Below are 24,288 nucleotides of genomic sequence, written 5' to 3'. Positions count from 1 at the left end.
AAAAGGAAAAGGATTATTATTAGTGATAGGATACAACAACCAGAATGAATCCCCTGACATGTCCCAATCTATGCAGCTGCTTATAGACTTTTGGAGCCCTATTACTAAAGTCTCCTTGCTTTAGCCCAGCCCTTCAAATATACAAAGAAAGATGCCTTGAATCTTCTTCCCTAATATATAAAGCACAGGACTTAACAAAAACTATGCGAATTTTTTTAAAAAAAACCCAAATACTGCAATTAAAGAACCCCCTCTGAGATCCTTTGCATGTGGAAGAGTTTAGGAGAATTTCTATTAAGGTCCATCTATAAAAAAGAGTACCTTTGGGGGTGGGAGAAGGGGACAACAAGGGAAGGCAACCCTCTTTTTTCTCTGAACCTAGCTTGTTAGGTCCAGGATACCTTCTTCGGCAGAGCCTCCGTTTTATAGCAAATGCAGGGTTCATTATAGGGAAGATAGTATGAGAGACAGCATTTTGTCCTCCAGTTAGACTGAATATGGAGGACTCTCCATGAGTGGGCGAACTCTTAATTTGGTGGAAATCTGAGTTCAGTAAAAACTATCCTCTTAGAAGAGTGATTCTTGTTTTGTCTGATCATGCAATAGGCTTCATTTCTTGTGTCAGCTGGCTAGTCAGCAAAGCAGAAAACTATTTAGTGGTTGGAGTCATCTTTCTGGTGACTGCAAACTTACACGTCAAAATACTCAGCTTATTTAAAAGAAAACTTAAATTTTTGGATGTGCCTATACTAGTCTGTACTAAGGAAGGAAGGAAGCTTAAATGTTTGGATGTATATTGGGAAAGAAAGAGATGAGATAAACCTATTCAGTTCTCCAGAGCATGGTGCTAACCTGCCAGATGCTCTGGGAACAGGGGATTTGGGTGAAATCAAAATTAAAGCACCCCCTCCCCAACCCTCTCTTAGGATCCTGACCTAGATTAAAACTCCTGGCCTTACTTGGGGAGGTGGCGGGGGAGAGAAAAAGATGTAGTTGCTAACTTCATCTTTAGGAAAACATGAAATCTGCCCCAAGGCAGGAATTTTAGGAGAAGATAAATGTTTTGTTAATTTCTTCAAAATTATTGAAAAAAAACAGTCTTCTAGGCTGGTTTAGGGCAATGCCACATGAGGCTTTTATTGTGTATTTGTCTTAAGTTATTCACAGAGTTTTAAAGGGGAACAAGATAATATCTTCCATTTTCCACATTTTCTCCACATTTTCTTCCATCTTTTTTTCTTACCACAAAGCAACCTTGTTAAGGAAGGAAAAGCCAGATAGATTTATGATCTCTTTTGACTGGTAGTGCCAGGAGCTGCCTGTCTGGAAAACAAGTCTATAGTCTATATGTGGTAGTTTCATTGCATACATCAAGTTATTTGCCATTAACTGAATCATGCTTACTTTTGACCTAAGGTTATTAGGAAAGAGTTATAAGAATCCTGACTATGCACTAGTTAAACGGAACAAGGATCTCCAGAAATCACTATAGCCTACAATATATGAACACAAACAAAAGTATGTTATACTCAAAAGGCAATCCAAAGCAGAAAGGGTGCAATCCAATGGCAATGCCCTTATCTGTCTAAATTTGGAGGATGGTGGTCATCCTATGCACAGGCAAAGATCACCTCTGTGTTGCTCCTGCTCTTGCAAAGTGATCAGACAGCTGATTTCAGCTGTCTAATTTTTGCACTTAAGACGTGGAGGAAAGAGGGCTGGGCTGCCACCAGGATATGTCATGTCTTGATGGTGCCTGCCCTCATCATACAACTCCCTTCTCTGAGGTCACTTTTATGACCTTGAAGAAGCATCTGGCACAGTTCTTTCCATACTAGCTGTGTATGGAGGGTTGGGAATTCCCAGGGTAGATCTCCAGATCCAAGATTGGAGCTGTTTTCCAACCTCAAATTTGGGAACAAGTAATTCCTATGGCCTTCTAGCTGCTGTCTAGGGCCATAGGAGTGCTCTGACCATCTTCATAAAAGAATCCTTTGCTCCCTTTTCAAATGTTTCAACCTGCATATACAGAATGTGGTTTGGGGCAGGCAGCAGCAGGCTGTTTCTCCTGGAATGCACAAGTTCATTGTATTGTTTAAGAAGACAGCCCTGCCATGTGTACCGGAACCCAATACACAGAGAAAAGCAAGGTTATGAGAGGGGCGGAAGAGAGCCCACAGACACTAAAATGTCTGAAAAGGTCTTTCGCGAACTGGTGCATAGGGGATCCTGGGCAAAAGTTAACAAAAACATACTTCTACTAACTGCAAAGGGATGTGGGTGGCGCAGTGGTTTAAACTGCTGTGCTGCTGGGCTGGTTGATCGAAAGTTCACTGGTTCGAATCTGCACAACGGGGTGAGTCCCCGTTGCTCCGTCCCAGCTCCTGCCAACCTTGCAGTTCAAAAGCATGCAAATGCAAGTAGATAAAAAGGTACCACTTTGGTGGGCAGGTAACAGCGTTCCGTGCACCTCGGTGTTTAGTCATGCTGGCCACATGACCATGGAGACTGTCTGCGGACAAACGCTGGCTCCCTCGGCTAGGAAACGGAGATGAGCACTGCCCCCTAGAGTCAGGCATGACTGGACTTCACGTCAAGGGGAAACCTTTACCTTTTTTATTAACTGCAAAAGAGAGAGAGAGAGAACAGTTTTAGTTCAGAAGTACAAAAGAGTGGCAATTCATGAAAAGAGGCATTTGTAGGAGTGAACAGAAGGGCTCATGGATGCTGAGAATGGAAAATTTGCCGCTTTCTGTTAGTGCTGAACCCGGATGCCATAGTGGCTCAATGGCAAGTTCACTTGCCGCTGCTGCCGGGGCTTCTCCCCACCTCCACTCCCAGCTTTTGTATTGCTCAGCTAGACTATGCAAAAGTTCACCTGCTTCCATCAAAGGTGGCAGTGGCCTATTACAGACGAATCAGAGAGCCAGAAAGAGCCAGGACCTCAGACCCACCCCTCTACCTTTGGGTGCCTCTGAGTCCCGTGTCAAGCGGCAGAGACAGGAACAAGGCACAGGGCACTATTTGAACTCCTAAAGCTAAAGTTAGTTGATGAGACAAAACCATCCTTATGTTTTGCTCAGGTTTTTAACTACCTGCTTTCTCACTACTTTCTCAACTACCTGTTGAGGCTTTCTCACCCCAGATCAAGTAAAAGATCACTGACACAGCTCAGGCTTTCTCTAGTGTTCCACACCCGTTTGTCTCTTGTGCTGTTTTGTTTCTGAGGCTGATTGCTGGCAAGCTGGCAACGTACCCACCGTACATCACAATACACTGGTAGCAGCACTTCAGGAAAACTTTGCAGTGGGTGTGTACATCTTTCAAAACTGTGATATATAATGGCCTCAGCCTCTTCACTGTGTGCCTCTCACATGAAGAAGTTTGGGGTGTTTTAAGTTTAGTACTGTATCTCGTATTTTCTTCGGCGTCACTTTCCCTTCTAGTGCGGTGATTTTTTCATGAAACTCTGCTGAGCATGTAAAAGTGTGTGTTGGTACTGCAGATTATACAACAGGAAACCCACCTCCTACAGCCCCTCTACTCCTCACTTCCTGTTTGAATGTAACACATGTGGCAGAGAGCAGGCATTGTTCCAACCAATAACAATGCTGAAACACAGCAATGTAAACAACTGTCAGAACCCTGAAAATTAAAGGGCTTCCACTGTGTTGGTTTGAATCGGAACAGCCGTTCCAGTAAACTTGCCGTACTGTCACTGATGGCAGTAGAAAGTGTGAGCTGTGGAAAATAAATGTATGAGACATTGGATTATTTATTTTAAAATATCATCGGAGAAATGACCTTCTTGATTGTCAAGAATGAGGTAGGAAGCTATTCTGTTTCTTTAAGATTTACACTGTGAATAGCAAAAAGTGAGTTAATGTTCTAAGAGATCAGCAAGTGTGGGTTCCTGAAACATGTGCAAAGTATTTTTATACTGTGATTCCATGGGATTCATACAAGTCAATACAGATCTGATTATTGCTTAGTTCTGGGTAAGCTGACTTTGCGTATGGCTTGGTCTGGAGCCAACTCATTGTAGAGTTTGAACTTAAAAACAAGACTTTTAATATACATTTCTCATGCACTTGTTGCATTGTCTTATCCCCATCTACAGCCTGGCTTGGTGTTCTAGTTTGTGTGTGTGTGTGTGTGTGTGAGAGAGAGAGAGAGAGAGAGAGAGAGAGAGAGAGAGAGAGAGAGAGTATAAGAGATACTATTCAATCTTGATGTTGCTTCATACATTATATTTTTCACTCAGGAACCACATCCTGAGTTCAGAGCATACATACATACATGTACCCACAGAAAAGACAGGGCTTTAATGATGGTGTAGAAAAGAAAATTTCAGTACGTCTAACTTGTACATATACTGGTTATGATGTTTACATGCAACATACACAAAAAGGATTATGTGCCCACTCATGTATTTTGCAAGCCAAGACAATGATTTATGTACATGCATTTAGGAATATAATGTACTGATACATGTTTTACATTTGTAAAAACATGTAAATACATATGTATAAATTCCTGAAGACAGAATGTATATGTATTTCCTATTTTGTACTCTTCAATTACTTCCTGCACAAACATATATCGTGAAATCCTCAGTGCCCCGACTACAATTGTAACTGCTGCTGCTATCGGACCTGGCTGGCTGATTAGAAGCAGATGGAATCGCATAGATGTCCACTGGGTTGTTGGAATTAAATAGTGTGTAATGGCTGAAAGTTTATTTCAAAGTGGGTTGCAGCATGTGTTTGTTTTGTCATCTAACTTGGTTGTTCAAGTAGCAGCGTTACATTGATTGCATGGAGACAGGTTTTGGTAGAGGCTTGTTGTGCTGCTGAGAAATGTTTTCAGAGTGGTTGCAGCATCCTGTTGTGTGGCAGAGCTGGAGGATCTTAAAGAACAAAGGAAGCATCAACTTTACTGCGCCAGCCCAGGCAGATTGATGTGGCTTTCAGTCTGAGCATGTGGAAAACTTTCTGGGAAAATCCTGAACATCTAGTTCTCTTGCTGATGTTCATCCTCCCTCTCTTAGTTCCCCCTTTAGTTGTAATTCATTACCTTCTCATATCTGCCATGCTACTATATTCTCCTCCTTTATAGAAGTGGCATAAAAACATACTCCTTAACTTGGGCTGGTCCCTCCTGAGTACATCCTCTGCCTTCTGCAATTGGCAAATTTCCTTATATATGTCTGAAAAACCTAGTTTTGTTTGAATTAATCCTTTCCTTGCCTGTTGCTATACTTTTTCCATGTTGACTGATTGATAATAAACCATAGGCCAGGGTCCAGATCTGTTTGCATCCATGGGCACCTTTGGGAATTTGAGAAACTGCTGTGGGTGCCAACAAAAAATGCCTAACCGGTGAATTCCACTTTTCATCTCTCTGTTGTGTACATGGGTACTAGGCTGCAACTTGTTTGGCAAAAACATTCTCTCTGTCTTTTGAAAACTACGACTTCTCTTGAATGAGGAACTGTCATTCAGCTAATTGCTGGGCTGGCACTACAGTACAGTTCATGCTTCTTTTAAGTATATACTTTGGCAATGCTCAATACTTGCTTCTTTCTGGGAGGGAATTTTTGCACAGATTTTGCATGAAACAGTCTCCAATATTCACTCATCTTCACACCCTTTTAAATTATTTGCCTGCTTCATGGAAATTAATAAATGGAAAGGGAAATGACTTCTCTGTGCTCTTTGGGCAGTTGAAAGATTGTCATTACAAAATTGGAAAGATAAACACCTCCTATAATGTAACGGATGGGTGGCACTAACAATGCTTTCAGGGGTGGTATATGGATGCCAACTTCAAATGGATTCTTGTTTGAATATTTGGTTTACTTTTTGTTGAAGCCTATGTATAATTGCTAGAAAACATTATGCAATTCATACAAATGTATGAACATATCTCAAAAAGGAATGGAAAAATTAATTATGTTCTTAATTTAAAAAAAGAAAATTTGTAGGCACCACTTGAGGTTCCTATGAGTGCTACATGGGGGACTTGTGCCATCAGGATTGATGTCATTTTAGTTTATTGTACAGTGTGTAGGATAGGTGCTTCATTATTACAAGTAGCAATACTGGTAGTCATCTTATTCAAAATGGTTATCATTACACTTCCTGCATTTCTATCTTGTTTCTTATGTAGACCCTACTGTTTCTGATTCCCTCCCAAATGTCCCATCTATGTGTGTCTGTATGTATGCTTAGAACTCAGGTGAGTACTTCCTGCATGAGATGAAGAAGACTTTAATCTACAAAAGCTTATGCCAGAAAGTTATTAGTCTTTTAAAAGGTTCCACAAGCATCTTGGTTGTTTTTGCTTCAACAGACTAAAGCTGTTCAGCCTGAGCTTGAGATGGAATATCTTGACTGTCTCTTGAAGCTGATATGGCTAATTAAAATAAATCTTTGTGCAAAGCAGATATTTTACAGAAGTACAGTATGCCAAGCCATTGCTATGGATCAAAAGGTTGAATCATCAAGTCGGTAAAGAAGTAGGGGAGACTGTGCCGTGAAGCATGAGGTTTTACAGGCATCACAGGGCTTGAATTTCACTGGCAGCAAGCAGCTGCAATTGCCAGCATTTTCAAGAGGAATATTGAGCCTTCAGCACTTCTGAAGCAAATTATTTGCTAGACGTGAGAAAGGGAGCCGGAAAAAAACTGTGATGTGCTAGCAAAGCATTTGCTGGTTGAGCCTTGAGGCAGATGTGAGGGGTACCACGCACAGTAGATACAAATACTTGAACAGAAGCCTTAATTTTTTTCTGTTTTAATGACAAGTTGCCTTGGAAAGCTGCAATTTTGAGCACAGGACAAGTGGAGGGTGCTTAACTCTTTCCTTCTTGTCCATTTTCTCAGTTCAAATAATTTCCCCTCCATGTTTTCCTTCCAGGCCGTAGAGCTCCTGAAATGAGAAAACTGTGACTCTCAAAGGAAGGCCAGGACCCCAATCCACTGATACTCTCCTGGGTGAATCTCAATGAAATGAATGAAAACTGTGCAAAAGCAGGTGTCCTATTGTGTTCTTGTAGTGTTTAGTCATGTGACCTGTCCACTTAATTGTGCCTCATGTGATAAACAGAAGACAAGGAAGAATAAGAACACAAGGTTCCCTGTTTTCTTTAGGGCATGGGTGAGGAAGTGCTTCAGGCTTTGGAGCCAGATTGAGTTCTGGAGCTGGAGCCAGAGTCTAGATAATGTTGGAAGTTCACTCCCTTTTTCTGAAGTCCCATCTCCTGATCTCATCAGATTTCCTTTCCTTTATTAGCAGTTTAAAACAGTTTCCCCAGCAATGATAAAGGGAAACCCTGCCCTTATCTTCATTTTGGTGTCTAACAGTGAATAGACTAATTGTAGATACTCACAGACTTCAGTTCCCAAAACTGCAGCTCCAGTGCACACTTATTTGGAAGTGAATCCTACTGCAGTCAATCCAATGCTTCCAAAGTTAGGACTGGGCTGAAGAACTGTGTGGCTCTTTGGATAGCTCTGGTTCTTGTAAAATATTTCTCATTTACCTCTTGTCTTAAGGAAGCTGGAACATAATACTGTAGCATATTTAGAAGCTGTGAAACCAGAATGCAGCAACAACATTAGCAAACTTCATTTTGCTGCTCAAACCCATTTTAGTATTGAAAACATTTATATTCTCAGCTTCAAGCAATACCTGGTAATCTTGATTTATATTTTACTGATTGTAAGCACCTTCTCTAAAACATTCCCTCCACCCAAAACAGACTATTACCATCATGTTACAGTACCAGAACCATTGTATGCGAGAATGTCTTATTTCATGAATCACGTGGTATACTATGGGGGAAAATGTGTAAGAAAAATGACTTGTCCTAATTTACTTGTCTAGCGGTCTCCCTTGAAGCTACAACCTTGTCCTACATAGATCAGGTCTGCTTTTTTAAATGTGGTCATCCAGTGGTTAATGTAGAATGCTCTCTTGTCAACATCATTCATGTTCCCAGTTATTTCAGACCTTTCCATGCATTTTTTCTTTTCTACCATTAATGTGCCATTGTCACTTATTTGGTGATCCAGGTTATCTTTTCCTAAATGCTTTACAGCAGAACTTTTTAACATTTTCAGACAAGGAATCCTGTTTTAATCCCAGTGTTCAAGACAGGATCTATTGATTCAGACTGGTGGTTCCCCCCACCCCCCTATAAATGCTTCTGGGCATGACCTATGGACTACTTAGCGCTTTGTGGATTGCAACCCTGGAAAGGTCCAGGGTGCTGAAATAAGTCCTGAACTTTCCACACTGGGCCAGCCAAATTTCAGAGGCTTAGTGTCCTCACCCTGTGCTACTCCTGTGCAAATAGTTCTGTTTCCTGTGCACACTGGTATTCCATCTGGAATACAACCTGTGGCTACAATTCTATACCCTGGCAGCGGCACTGAAGTACATGGGACTTAAATTTGAATCAAATCTAAAGAATTGTTCTGCAGTGTTCAAGGATAATACATATGTCATATGATGGCCAAGCATCAAAAGCACCTTGGTTTACTAACCCCAACCCTACCCTGGATTTCCCCAGTAACCTAAAAATTGGGACGAGTTACCCATGCATCATGCCGATTTCCAAACTCCTCACTTTCCGGAGATTTTTCTGCCAGCTCATTCTATCTGCCCCTTCTGAGCACTGTCCATGCCTTCGAAGCATCAGAAGCACCTTGCTTTTGCCAACCCTAACCCTACCCTGGATTTCCCCAGTAACCCTAACATCAGGGTGAATTCCCCATGCAACATGCTGATTACCAAACTCATCACTTTCCAGGGATTTTTCCAGGCTTGGAAAGGGCAGATAGAGTGAGCTGGCAAGGACAATCTCTGGAAAGTGGCGAATTAGGGGGTGTATGGAGAATCTCCACAAATGAATTCTAACTTAAAAGTTTGAAATTTAGCAGTCTGGCAACCGTTTTCTCTGGGATGCTTCCAGAAACAGTTCTATCTCTAATTAAACATTGTCCCTATGCTGTAAGCTACAATCAGGACTGTAATCAACTTTCCGCATTATTAAAGGCTATTGTGCTCATTCTCTGTGTTCCACCATGTTTCTATTCTTCTGTCACTTTTAGGGGGAGGGAGTTTGATGTGAGAGGTGAGCAGTGACAGCTGAATCTCTCATGGGTCAGCATGTGTTTGCTGCAATGTAGCCTTCACATTTTTATAGCCCCTGTGTTTTTTCCTCATTCTTTTCAGTAGTGCTAAATCTATTTTCCGGCTATCAGTTCTTTAAACTTATCAAAATGATAATTTAAATGAAAGAATGGTAGAGAGCAATGCCCTTATTGTGTGGGTGTGCTTAACAGCAGTAACAGGAAAAGCGATCAAAGTGATGTTTTTCCAGAACGTGCCTCACAGTGTTACAGAGCTATACCTCTACAATACTTTAATGCCTTTTGTGTCAAAATGGCAGTATAATAATATATGGTATACCTATTAGGTTTACCATTGTCATGTCTCATTAATGCAGTTTTACTGGGGGAGCTTTCCTACTCATAATCCTGTATTTTCCCTTGGCTCTACCATATTTTTCCTCACTGCAGAAAATCTGTTAGGGAGGTAGAATTATTGCTCAATGACTTCCAGTTAGTAGTGCTATACGCCCTCTCTTCAGATGCACCCTAAGCCTTCTTTAAAAAGATGACTGAATTACAAAATGCTGCCTGCCTCAAAGGTTGCATTGCATATGTGCTGAGTTATGATATAGTTCATTGCCCATATAAAATCTTGCCCCTTTAACACAAATCAGAAGATTTTTAAGATTAGGAGCAGCTACATTTCTGGAGATAGCAGTACTTGTCTGACTTTCTTAGATTAGTCAGACTTCCCCACTAAGTAAAAAGAAATTCAGCACTGAGAAAACAGCCAGAACAGCCTTCTGAAGTCTAGTGTCCCCTAGATGTTTTTATTTATTTATTTATTTATTTATTTAAAAATTTCTATGCCGCCCCATTCGCCGAAGCCTCGGGGCAGCTTACAAAACACCAGTTAAAATATAAAACACTAAAAATCTTAGTTTTAGTCTTCAACATCCATCATCCCCAGCCAATGTAGCTATACTTTAGTAGAATCTGCATGAGTTGTGGGCCAAAACATCTGGGAAGTCCCATGTTGGGGATGGCTGACTGGCACATTCACACTCCCCCCCCCCATCTCCCCTAAAATGTGAGGAACAAGCCACTGTGCTTCCATAATAAATGCCTTGTCCGACTGCCCCATAAAAAGGGAGTGAATGAAGGATGGCAATCCCAGACTAAGCCACTAGTATGGAGGGTGCCTTGTGCTCCCATACCCAATGGGTGCTTCTTTCCCAACTTTTAAATATTTCTCTGCCACTAGGGGGTAGACTTTGCCCAGCCAAGCATTCCTCTGGTCTCATTTTCACTTAATTAAATGTATCCTAGTTGGCTTGGAATTCTCAAGGAGGAAACCTTCTTCTGCCACTTGCAACTGAAAAGCTGCTTACAAATACAGATCCTGCTTCACAACATTAAGCTTGTCTATATGCGCAGACACCACGCTTTGCTGCAGTTTGACTGACTCTGCCCAGTTCCAAATGCACAACAAAAGACACCATAAAGTGCACAGCAGACAACTGTTTCTCATCATTAGCAGAGCAAGGCAACCACAGATCCTTCCACTGAGTAGCAGAGTAAGTTCTGGTGGTCCCCAAATGTAGCGCTGAGAAGCATGAACATTTTGCCCATTTATGGTATTCTAATCCCATAAGGCTTCCTGGGTCAGGCCCAGTTTCTGCTCTCAGCAAACAGACAGTCTCTGGTTCACTGCCATGAGTGCCATGCTGCATTTTTGCCTTTTGACCCTGGCTCTGCTGTGCTGCTCGGTGCCATCTTTCCCCCACCCCCACGCCTCATCCTGGTGGGCATACTGAATTCTAGCATTTATGTACCTACGTCATGTGCATTTCCTCGGGGCAGGTGGTTTGTGGGGGGTGCTTCCAGATGGAAGGCTCCAAACACTAACAGTCCAAAAGCATTGGGCAGCCATTCCATCTTTTTATCCCTCCACAGATTTTCTGCAGTAAGGGGGGAAAACCCAAAAGGAGCAATGAAAAAACGTGGGAGGGCTGTAAATGATGGACATCTAGATCTACAGTAAAATTCCACGAAGAGAGATGGTGATAGTACCATAAAGGCCTAATCTGGAAGCGCCGTTGGACTGTTTCCCTGATTCTGTGGCTCAGCACCAATATCCTCGGGCCTGATGAAGCTTGTAGGGTGCAACCCTATGCATGAATCTACAGAAAAGGAGCCCTTTTCTGCAAATCCCTGCATTGCCAGCCAACTTGGCTAGCTGGGGCATGTTGGCAGTTGTAGGGCTTTTTTCTGCCTAAACATGCATAGGATGAGAGTGTTATTATGCAATTGCCCTGTCTCAGTTTTATGGGGGGTGGCTTTTCTACTTCTTCCATCTTTTTTTCTTACTGCAAAACATCCATGATGGAGGACAAGATGAAATAGCTTCTCAGTGCCTTTAGATTGGCAGTGCTAGGAGGTGTCTCTCTAGAAGAACCATCAGACCTTTGGTCCTGAAGCAAAAGACTGATATTTGACCTCATTTACTTAGTGGCTTCTGAAGTCCAAGGCATGTAGTGGCCTTCATTATCAGGACAGATGATCATCCATCCACTTAGCAGATGTGTTGAACTAATGTAAGATTACAAGGTCATATCCCTGGTAAATTAGAAAAACACAGCTCAGATTCTGAGTCACAGCCCCATGGCTAATTGAACAAGTATGTGGATCCATAACTTGTACAGAAATCCCCAAGTCTTAGCTGCCAAGAACAATTACAGATATTTGGTAATTATATCATGCCTGATGAATGACTCAGAAGATTTTGTTGCTGCCTTTTCCAATCTTTTGCCAAAACATTTGCCAAACCCTAATCTTTCATTCTCTCTCCCTCTTGCTCTCTCTCGCTCTCATTCTCTCTCTTTCTTGAGGCAAAGTAATTGACAAGATGGGGCAACTAATGTTTCTTGGGCAATATATTTGAAATGCAAAATCCATGTTGAGAATTGATGAACTCTGTGTGTCAGTCTAAGACAATATTATTGGCATTAAATGATCTATCCTGAGGTAAGATTAAAGCTGATACAACAAAACTGCTCTCAAGGCTTACTGAATACCAGAAATGCATGTAATCAGCACCCCCATATATTTTAATGTATGTGATCTGATCCTGCACAGTGGTGCATTTCTAGTGGTGTATAAGAGCTCAACATGATTTTAGAAACGTTACCATCATTTAAAAGTTTGCACATGATATTTGGCTATATATCAAAAACCCAGAATTTGAACATGGGAGTGTGGCATTGATAAGATCTGTTTTGCTAGTAACCAAAAGGCTCTTGTTATAAACTTGGAAGTGCAATTTTGTACCTATATTTGGTCACTAGAGAAAATAAATGGTTGAGAGATCTTGAAACTGTGTCATGACCAAGATACCCTTCCCCCAGCTTCCAATGCCTGCTTACCACTCTTCTACCCCAGGGTTGTTGCTCTGTACCTCCTTTCTCCCACTCCCAATAGTTCATCCTTATTCCATGTTTTGTATCCATTTCTTGGATGATAAACACTAAGTACAAACTGGATAATAAAATACTCTCTTTTAAAGCACTGGCAGTATGGCAGTTAAATTTCAGATTGAAATCTGGGCAAGGAAAACACTGAACTCTCGTCAGTTATATGTGATCTGATGTTCACATCTAAAGCCACCTGTAAACAAGAATACACCCTCTGCAGTAATTACACCAAAGAAATAAATGCATATTAATGAAGACAAACAATTTTCTTACACTATCAGTTTCATGCAAGGCCAGTTCACTTGATCAAACAGCCCACCGTGGCTTATTTAAACTATGGTGTGTTATAGTGCAGCCAGCCAGCATTCAGAATACTCAGGTTGGTCATGCTGTCTGAACCTCTCGGGGGCAAGCTGTGTGAAGTTCAAACAACCCTTACATGGTTCTAAAAGAGGTTATGATCCATGCATCATAAACCATTCAACCTGTTCCCAACCTATGCCCACCAAGTTTGGACAACACAACAAGCCATGTTCACAGCCTAAAATATTCAAATATCACATAGTACACATCAGCACATACCACAACCCTTCCTGGTTTAAATAAACCACCCTGAATTGCAGTGCATTCCAGCATGTGCTGCTGGGCAGAACCCAAATCTTCAAGCCATAACTCATCATGTCATCTGAACGCAGTGAGGGTTACACAAGAACTGTTAAGTAAGCCATGGTGAGCTGCAGTGACCATGTAACTAGGCCACTGAATTAAAATTAAGTCACCAGGCTTGGCAAATGCAGAAGTGGTTTCGATAGGTATGTCTGCAATCTACCCACTCTGCCATCCCAGTGAACAACAGAATAAACTAGGCATCTTTCCCTCCCTAAATTCATAGGAACGATGCAACGCATGTAGTAACTGCATACATAATATCTGGACTGCGGATATCTGGACTGCTGATGAAGGGCCCCATACTCTTCATCATCACAATGGAGGTGAGAAGCTAGACACAGAGCTAGCTCCCTTGCAGGGCTCTGCTGCATGTGCTCCTGAAAGATTTGCAAAAAGCAAGGTGCTGCAAGGTTACAGTGATGGCAGCATCACTCCCAGCAACCTGCACTGACATCTCTTCCTAACCCAAAAGGGGCCACTTATCTTCACAGTTTACCACATTTGGGTTTCTCACAATAATCTTCAGCAAAGCTACTACAAAGTCTTCAGGAAACCACAGAGAGGGTGGTGCACTTGCCGGGCGTGTGTTCTGAGCTGTGTGTGGGGAGGTCCTTCTTCCCAACTGGCACAACATGCAACTGAAGTTCTTCTACCAATGCAGTAAGCGAGGGGAGACTTCACCCGCTTCCACATGTTAGTCTGAAATGGGCATCCTTTGCTCACTTTGCTTTTGCACAAAATCCAGATAACAGAACTGTTTTGAACCAGCTGCACTACAATGCAGATTGGCCAAGTGTGGTTGAGGCTTTCAGGTCCACTGTCTCTTGCATTAGGATCTGCTAGCTTGCCCCTTCCTTTTAAATGGTGAATGCTTTAAATGCTTCTTGTTCACACACCTGTGGCCACCCCATTCCTTGGTTAGTTCCCATGGGGTAGGTGTGGCTGACTGGCTGTTTCTTCTTTGCAGCCAAAGCCTTTGCTCATTAATTCTGTTTAATTTGCTTTTAATAAAAGCAATTGAAATACTTAAAACATACAAAACAAAACAAGGAGCAATGGTTTGTTTGGCACACAGTTAAACAAATTGTGGTATGTTTTCTCAATCCCTGAGCTGTTTGTTTTGCTCTTTCTTTGCACATGCCCTTCTTAAATACCTCTGTGGAACATTGGCAATGGTATGTAGAGTTGCATGGTTTTGCATTCTTACATAACAACAATCCATGGTTTAACTCAATCAGAGTTCACTACCCAACTAACTGTGGGTTCTCTTTCTGGGCTGTTTGTGGTTAATAAACTATGGTTTGTTAGAACAGCCAAGTTTACACATCATGACAATTTGCAATTTAACAGTCTGAACCTGGCCATTATAGTTCCATGCCTCTTTATAAGTGATGTGGAATGGCTGGTAATCAGAACAGTGCCTACATAAGAAGCTCTCTCATGACAGCTTTCCTGGTTAGACTTTTAAAAAAGTCTTCTTGAGGGCTCAGAGAAAGAGTAAGAAAACCCATCAGGTCTGCAGTTCTGCTGTGCTGACATATTACTGTGACATGGAGGCTGTAAACCTAAGGTGTTGTCCCCATAATATAGTTCCACACAGGCCATTCCGTGAACATTTTGATTTTGGAGAACCATTTTGGCCATTCCATGAACATTTTGATTTTGGAGAACCATCTCCAGGCTCAAGACATAGTAATGCCCAAGAATAATAAGCAAATCTGATATTTTGGGTCAGGCCAAAACCAGCACAAAAGAATTTATACTGTGTACTGTTGCATGTGCTATAGCAACGCTTTTAGCAGTGCAACATGTGCTGTTAGCTCCCATGAAATAAGAAGCTGGAATAGGTTCTTTATAACTTATGGTCTTGATGACAACCTCATTCGACTTTTGATCAACTAGCCCAGCAGCACAGCAGGTATAAAAACCACTGTGCCACCTGCATCCCCCAGGGATTTAGATACCCACACTTTAAGGCAGGTTTTAAAGTCAGGGGTTGCACTATTTCCATGTTGACCACTTTTGGATAAAAACTCTAAGGAGCAGACTTGTACTGAGCCAGAGGAATTTTCTGCCCACTCTGTTTGACAGTATCTCTCCAGAATTATAGGCCGAGCTCTTTTCCAGCCACGTTCCTTTGACGGGAGATGGTGATGGTGAAGAGAGAACCTTCATCATGCAATGCCTGTACTTCACTGCTGAGCTCCTGTCTCTTCCTTGGGCCCAGAGCAAACAGCAGTGTAGGCAGGCCAGGAAAGTCAACCATACAATATGCAAAGACAGGGTTGGCTTTTACTTGGAGGAAAAGCGTCCTGCCGCCTGCTCCCAGTATCCCCCAACTCATTGAATGGTTGAGAACTGACTACACGAATGCAGCCAACGGTGCCTCCCCTTTCTTGCCACACACCATCCATGCCATGATTCAAAGCAGAGCCTCAGAGGCAGTCAAGGACTCACATTTGCGGCAAGGCCTGAAATGGCTGCCATGGGAGGGTGGGAAATCTCAATAAATGAGGCTTCTCCTCCTTCCAGTTGCAGAATCTTCAGACTTTGTTTGGAATTGGGAACAGGAATGCCTAGTGGTCATCTTGGGTCTGCAGTGACTTGGCCAGAGGGAATGAAGGGAAGCAGGATGACCATCTGTGTTGCTAGAGCCTTCTCCATTAAGCTTCTTCTACCATAACTATTACTTTAAAGTGGCCATTTCATCAGGATGCAGGAGAGAGAGAGAACAGAGTCACATCTGTTCCACCTGTTGAGTGACCAGCAACCTTCGGCTCTGCATGAAGTCTATGCACTCCAGCTGGTTCTTACAAGAATTTTGTATCTAAAAAAAAACCTGCCTGGTTTGCTGCCTTTGCTTCCTCCCAGTCCCTTTTCCTTTCGAGTTGCATTGTTTAGCGTAGGAATTGGACAGCAGTAAGTCCTGAAGCCTCTTTTGACAGAAGAATGGGATAAAAATCCTTCAGATCCACAAAACCAACAAAGAACTAGGAATACTCTTCATAAACATGGCGAGGGGTCTAGTGGGGTAGTGTGTATCTCATCTTCCCCAGATGTCAAACAAGGTCAAAGTGTTTCAGTTTCTCAGAATGGGTTTGAGAGGGAAGGGGAAGGAAATATTCATGATGGTTAGCTACAAAGAATGATGCACGTGAGGCCTGGGGAAGGGGGAGAACAGGGCAGAAACACTACCCAAAGAGATCTGCTCCTTTGTTGGGCGGCAGGAGCTGTCACTTGCAGACCCTGGCAGGCATAGGAGGATGGAGGGACACCAAACACAAAGATAGGGACTGTCAGCTGCATCTGTTGCGAACACACCACAGCAGCCAAACTCCCGCCCTTTTTGGAGCACTACGGTTAGTTGAGGGAGTGAAAAATAGCTGCTGATAAAGCCTCATGAAGCCCGGCTGTCAAGGCAGCAGCCCATGGCCATCCCTGGGGATCGACACCAGCTGGGAGACAATGATAGGCTTCAGTGCTTGCCGTCTGTTCACCCTCACTACTCTGGGGACAGCAACATATATAATCTCCCTTCCTTCCTCCATGCCTCCTCCTTCATATTGCCCTCTCTTCCTCTCTGGGTCTATATTTGTCTCTTGAGGCCATGTTAGCTTCTTGTCCTTGCAAACTCAGTGATTCTGTTATCTCTGCTCTATTAAACTTGGCCAGCTACCCTGGCTCAGTTGCTTGGTTTTTACTGAACCTTTGGGTAGGTGCTTCACAGAGCAGGTCCCTTGTGCAGAAAGACATTGTTGAAAGCCCCTTATGTCTGTCATCTAAAAAGAGGATTTGGGCCATTGATACTAGGGGTGGGCGGGAAACGATTTTCTGGCAACAACTGGAGAAGTGAGACTGATTCAGAGCACACACTCGATGAGTGTGGTAAACCATTCTGGAGTAACTTCATGGGTGGACAGCTTACCACAGAGCAGCTCTGGCCCAACCCCATTCCGCGCTCAGAGGCTGACTGCCTTTAAGTTTCAAAGTCGTAACTTAAGGGCTACAGCAGATCACCTGCCCGAAATATTATCAGATGTGATTGTCTGTTTGCACTTTGTCTGTTTCGTGCATGCATGTTAATCATGCGATGACTACAATATCCAATTTGCATGCATGCATCCACCATTACCAGTCTTACAAAACAGGCAGCACTTTCATATCACCAGGTTACTTGAAGGACTGCCCACACCAGTACAAACCTATATGAACCCACAGGCTTGGCCCCACAGGCTTTGCTTGTGGACCTGCCATCAGGCTGTCGAGACAAGGACGTTTTGGTTGTGGCCCCATATTTATGGAACACCCTCCCTAGGGAGATATGCATGAGCTATAATTTAAATGGACCTTGAATAGATCCTTATTTCAAGCTGCTCTTAAGGAATACTTTGATATATTGTTGTAAGCTGGCACAACTCATTAACCTGGTCCACTGAATTAAATAGAGCTTACTTCTGACTAAACACATATAGTAATGTAACATTGTTTAGTTGGGATTGTGCTTTTTAATAGGAATAGGATGGATTTTATATATTGCTAATGTTTTATTTTGGGACAGTTTGCTTTAAAGGCATCATGGTCAACTTAAAATAAGTAAACAAATGCTCTTCAATGGAGCTAGACATGTAGCTGCCACTCATTAAAAACAGAGAATGAGTGAGGTACATGTACTTGTGAACCAGCTCTAAGCAAGTCTTCTCTTCAGACTAAGTCCTGGTGATCACATCACAAACTGGGATGGGGAAAAGCTGAGATACTCAGTATGAAAAAATGTCACAGGCATTGTGCAGTCTTATGACAGGCAGCACACCAGAGATTGGTGGCCCTCCTGGCTTGGGAAAGAATCACATTTTCTCAGCAACAATATATTTGCAGCATGCGTGCTTGGAAAATGCGATAAGCTTTAAAACAGAACTCTTTCCTTGGGCTGATGAATAAGCCACCACTGCTCTAAAACAATACACTTAATTGGAAAGGCAATACCAATTTACAGTGATCTAGCTGAAATGAAGAGTTTCTCTTCTAACAATAACATTACATGTAACATTAAGCCTAATGTAGCCAAACACAAGTAGCAACTTTTTTAAATGTACAAGTCTAAAAAGAATAAGTAGACTTGCCAAAGCAGATTACTGTTAGAGTGAATACTAAATTAATGTTAATCTAAAACAGGATGCTGTAGCCTGAAAGTCTTATGAGAATTTATTTAATTAATTTATGCCAATTTTATTTTTATATATCCCACTCCTCAACCCTAAAAGGATTTAAAATAATAAGTTTAAACAACACATCATAGCATTCAAATATCAAAACAGCAGGACATTAGCAGAAGTAGTAGCTGTTAAAACTATTTAGTTAGCAGCTTCAGAACAGCACGTTCACCTGAATTAACTGATTAGGAAATAAATTAATACTGCTAGCAGGGAGCAACTGTATGCTCATGGTTTGTGCCAGAATGGCATGAGGTGACGCTTCATCAGAACTGCAGGTGCCAAGAGTGCTGTGCATATCCAAGAGCCAAGATGGTATAGTGGTTAGTGTGGGTCTGAGACTCGATCAGGAGATGCCAGCTTGATCATGAAGCTGACCTTGGGCTAGTCACTGGTTCTCAACTTTACCTGCCTCACTGGGATATTGCGAGAAGAAAATGAAGAGGAAGAAAACTGAGTAATGTGTTCCTTACATTAAGGAAAATGGCAAGATGGACATTACACTTACACACACACACACACACACACACACACACACACACACACACACACACATATATATATATATATATATATATATATATATATATATATATATATAGAGAGAGAGAGAGAGAGAGAGAGAGAGAGAGAGAGAATATAATCAGTGAGAAATATGAGGCTCCCTTGCTGTTCTTACAGACAGTAATGAGCTGGGAGGAAATTCTTGTTCCCAAGTCCATCATTTAATGGGCTGCCCATAAGCATCTTCTCTCTTCTGGCAACAGACCAGCGGGCTCCACCTGTTAGAGTTCAAGCATGCAGCCTTTGCAGGGGGATGCAAAGAAGCTTCAGTTCATGCTTCACCTGTGAATAACTGCCACTGCTTGCCAGCTCGGTTTCTTTTCCTCTTTGAATGATGGGGTCTTCTCATCTGGCACTGGCAGTTGAATAGGTTTGTTGATATAATCGTAAGGAAAATGCATACTGGGGGAGAGGACCAAACACCTGTTCTGCCTGAGCTGGTGGGCTTCCTTCTGGTGAACTGTATGCCTGTGAATACCCAAGAAAAACCACAACGAGCACAGGCAACATGGGGTAGAAATGAGCTGCCCATATTATTTCTGAGGTGCAAACTAGAGAAGGTGGGAAACACTGAAGATCAGATTGTGTTGCAGGTGGAGGCTTAGCACAACGGGACTTAGAAGTGCTGGAAGCACCTGTCAGAAGCAAGGCGGAAGGCCAAAGGACACACATGTTACATGGAGTTGATGCTAAAATCTCCGTGACAGTGGTGTTGCTGTGGTGGCATAGGATGAGCAGGGTATGAGAGTGTGTGGGACATGGACACCGCAACATGGCTCCAATAACACTTTCACAAAATCTGAGGCAGGTCTTTACTCTGTGTGGACAGGTTTAGGTAGACCATTGGTCTGACCTTGTTTAAAGCTTCCTGTGGCCCTATGAGGTAAAAGCAGGAATGTACCTACATTTCTCACCATTGGTATTCTTCCAGGCTCATTATGGAGAATCATTTCTAAATTTTCTCCTCCTCCTCCAATTTATAGCCGAATTGTTGGTGAATCCAGACCAGATAGGTGTTCTCCTAAAAGCTTTGTTATAAGACAAAAGCAGGATTAATCTGGAAAGTGTTGCTTGGTGAGTCTTATTCAGACATTGGCTTATACCCTCCATCATAAGGATGAATGTAGCCGTGAGCTCAGGGGCTTCATCTCCCCTCACACATCCCCATTACCAACCCTGCAGCCCCTCATGGTTAGGATGTTGACTTACTGATCTCCAAAACAAGAGAAAACACATCACCAAAGAAGAGGACAAAGCCGGACACCATTGTGCATATTTTTGCAATGAATGTGTTATGAAAATATATGTATAACCATACAAAATACATAAATACACAGATGTGGCCCTGTACAATGGTTATTGCAGGGGCAATATCTGATCAGGGCTATAAAGAGCATTACATTCATTTATTTATATTTTAGCATTTGTATGCTGCCAAACTATTCCAACAGGAATCTCTAAGTGGCTTACAACAGGCAATCAAAATTACAAGCATTAAAACAATAAAATCAATAATATATAAAACAACAGCAATATATATCACAAGGGTCACATGTACATTCTATTCTAAAGCTTTTTCAAACAAGCATATTATTAATTCACTTTCTTATTTCATTTATATTCTGTATTTTCAATATAAACCCAAATCCCTTAGTGGCTAGCAATATAGATGCAATATGATGCAAAGTATAATAAAAAACAAAAACAAAACTACACAAAACTAATGCAACAGCTAAAAAAGCAACAGTCCATTAAAATAACCAAAATCATCAAACTGTCCCAAATTTTAAATATTAAAATTATTAATTGTCCTTAAAAATCTGGGGAAGCAGAAATAGTTTTGGCCTGGTACCTAAGTTACGGTAACTTAAGTACCAACTGGAACTCCCTGGGGGTAGGGTGGTCTAAAGTCAAAGAGCTTCTACCACAAAGATTCCCTTTCTGGTCACCACACCATTCCCTGTATTTTAGAAGGCAGGAGAACCCAGAGAAAGGCATCAGGGGATGATCTCAATCAAGTGGGGAATGTACTGGAGAAGGTTGTCTGTCCAACAGATATCTGTTTCCTGAGCCATGTACAGCATCAAAGGTAAACTCAGCATTTGAACAAGCTTAGAAAAATGGTGTGGAGCTAATGGAATCATTTCAATAGAGGAAAGATGCCATCTCATAATCTTGGAAACAACCTTGCTGCCACCGTTTCCCCCACAGCTGCTACTTCCATTGTAGCTGTGGATATTCTGGGATTCTCTGACCTGGTCTGCACATCACAAGAAGCTAACGTTGTGGTGGCAACAGCTGCTTTGAATATTTCAGTCATCACAAGGGTGCCCTGTAATTTATCATTATGTGTGAACCTGGCAAGGGTGGATTGTTGAGATGCTTGACTGACCACTCTCAACCCTGAAATAGCCCTGGTGTTCTTGGTGGCTGGTCAACCACCCCACAACCCACCCTTACTGGATTTGAACATAATGGCAACCTACACCATGGCAATGTGCAAAATGCAAAATATGCAAAATGGCCACAGCTTGAGAAGCACTATGGGAAAATTCAGCAGGGGAAGCTACTGGTTATCCTGAGTCTACATGGCTTGAACACCTGTTGGCCCAAGTGCATGCCATTACATCTTGATGTCTGGAAATGTAACACCTTGGCCCATTTTGAAACCTTTTTATTTTTTACCCCTCGCATTCTTGGATTTTGGTTCTGTACACTGCCACCTTATCAAAAGCACTTGGCTAGTCCTTTTAGAGCAGCCTTCTCCAACCTGCTGCCTGCCAAACATTTTGGCCCACAACTCCCCTCACTTCCAGCCATCATGTGCTGGCTATGGTTGATGGAAACTGAAGTTTATTTCAAAACTGCTTTAAAGTAAAGCAAGCAAAAGAAACCTTGCAAAGACCAGAAAGAGTCCCCACTCTGCCACAATATAGCCATACCATTCCTTGTGCCCATTCCTTTCCTTTAAAGATTTGTTTCTCAATTATGTACTCCTCCACCGCAGCATGAGCAGGCAAACACCTATTCTTAAAAGCAAAATGACTACCAGTACCAAGTGATCCCTTTCACAACTTTGCTGATCCTCACCGCCACACCCCCATAACATGGTCACTGGCCCATCCACATGGCACCGCTAGCCTGTGTCGGGCTAGAGCTGTTGCGCATATCCAGCACTTCTCTTTCTTGACTGTAAAGACCCTTGGACAGCTCTTAGATGCAGAGCAGAGTTGCCTCTTTAAAGGGTTAACAAGCCTTGGGGAACTTTCAACCAGGTTTTGAAATCTGATTTTCTTTCTGCAATAGGGATTAATCAACTTCCTATCTAAGAGCAGAAGTACAAGATGGTGCAGATGTTAAGATTCTTTGCATGCTGTAGTTATTATAAATAACCAAAATCCACTCTTATCAAAAATCATTGACATTAAGTTTGGTGTTAAGAAATGTAGGGCCCTGCATTGCTATCTTCTATACTCTTTCACATGGCTGGAAAGGAACATTTTTGGCACTGCTTTTCCTGAGGTCTTTCCACCCAATCAAGGCAGGACTGTGCATACCCTATCCCTTAGTCATGGTTGTGTTGTCATTCATTAAAAGAATATTACTTCAGCCTTCCTGCTCCAAAGTAGAATTGCATTTGCTTAAAGATCCACAGCTACTGTTGTAACACTGTGGGGTTCTTCTCGTCTCCAGGATACATTTAAGAGTCATTTTAAATCTCTTCTGCTTTGATGGAGACTTCTATCTTGTTCTGGTTTGCTTTTTAAACATGGAAATTTACCTTTGCGCATCAAATTCCAGGAGCGGATGGTACTGTAGTAAAGCATTGCAAGTCCCATAGCTTTGTGCATCTTGTGGCATCAACATAGTATCTGGGTTCAGGATTCAAGCACCTAGATGATATAGAACCTCTTTGTATAGCTGCATCTGAATTACCTGCAGCCCAACAAATTAGCAATGGATTCACATGCACTGAGCAGTAGATAGAACCTCTGTAGAAGAACTGAAGTGACCTTATACAGTATCTGTACTGTCCCTACTTGTTTATTCAGAGAGTACATTCCCTGCTTTTCCCCTTGGAGAAGTGCCATGCTTTTGAACTATGAACTATGTAAATCCAGAACTCTGAATCACCATCATCAGAGGCCCTGTTATGTTTACCACCTAGAGAGGCTAGGTTGGTAGATACAGGAGTCAGAGCCTTTTCAGTAGCAGCACCCCAGTTATGGAACTCCCCTTGAGACTTCTTCCTTACTTTGGTATGATAGACAGGCACTAAAAACTTTTCTGCTTGGTGTGGAACACTTTAAGGCACGTTGTCACTCTTTAATTTTAAGGCTGCTCTCCAGTTTTGACATATGTTTTTTGTTTCTGCTTTTCTTCTGCTTTTTGGTTTTATAATTTTAATGATACTTCTACTGTACGTTGTCACTGATGTCTGGTAGGCAGAGGATGTGATTTGTAACTTCAATAAATACAGTCTCAAGATCATCACCATATCAGCATTATGGTCATCATAGTGATTCTGTGAGGATACCTCTGATATGTTCTGGTTTTTAGAAAAGAGTGGTCCTCCCTGTGAGACAGGGAGTGTGTGGAATGGGACTTTTCTAACTGAAATACTTGCATGAAAGACTAGTACAAAATGAAGACTAAAAAGGAGTCCATAGTTTCCTCCTGAGCTTCAATCTCAGGGGATAAGGTCATAGTTGAGTGTTTTCCCTAGAACTGAAGAAACCAGTTGTGAACATGGAGTCAGTGTCATTCTCTTTAGCCTTTAATGGTAAAAACAGATAAATTCACAAATGATGTTTATTTTATTTAAGGCAGTTATATAACACCCCCTTTCATGTTTGTCCCACAACAGTTTCGCCTAGAGAGAGATTGATTGGGAAGGAACTCTTCTGCTTTCCAGTTTTTATTTATGTTTCAAATATATTAGTAATAATAGTAAAGGAAGGGACCACAAAAGAGACATCAGAAGAGAAGAAAGGGAAGAGATGGAAGTACAGATCATAAATATGTACAGACACAATTATACTTTATGTCATCTTTAATATTAAAAAAGCAAAGGGGGGAGATTTTGGCATGTCCATTTCTAACAGATGCATTAATAAAAGTGGTCCATGTATCTAAATAAGAACCATACAAGATGGCTGGCTGTGGAAAATAAGTTCAAATGAGTAACATCTCCAGTTCATTGAAGGTATTTATCTTTCCAAGCCTGAAATATAAGTCTCCTTGAAAACAT

General features: G+C 41.9%; 1 protein-coding gene across 1 annotated transcript in view; it reads left to right on the top strand.

The window, feature by feature from the left end:
• Positions 1 to 3,702: 3,702 nt before the first annotated feature.
• The window catches only part of CCND3 (cyclin D3), an 83,788-nt gene continuing 63,202 nt past the window's right edge, over positions 3,703 to 24,288 (top strand). Inside the window, exon 1 of the mRNA XM_044445184.1 lies at positions 3,703 to 3,826. Coding sequence (XP_044301119.1) covers positions 3,800 to 3,826 — 27 coding nt within the window. The 5' untranslated portion in view covers positions 3,703 to 3,799. The remainder of the gene's footprint in view (positions 3,827 to 24,288) is intronic.

The sequence above is a fragment of the Varanus komodoensis genome, unplaced genomic scaffold (genome assembly GCF_004798865.1).
Source record: "Varanus komodoensis strain SLA01 unplaced genomic scaffold, ASM479886v1 scaffold1, whole genome shotgun sequence".
Lineage (NCBI taxonomy): Eukaryota > Metazoa > Chordata > Lepidosauria > Squamata > Varanidae > Varanus > Varanus komodoensis.
Note: the sequence above shows the minus strand (reverse complement) of the source record. Positions and strands in the feature narration are given on the sequence as shown.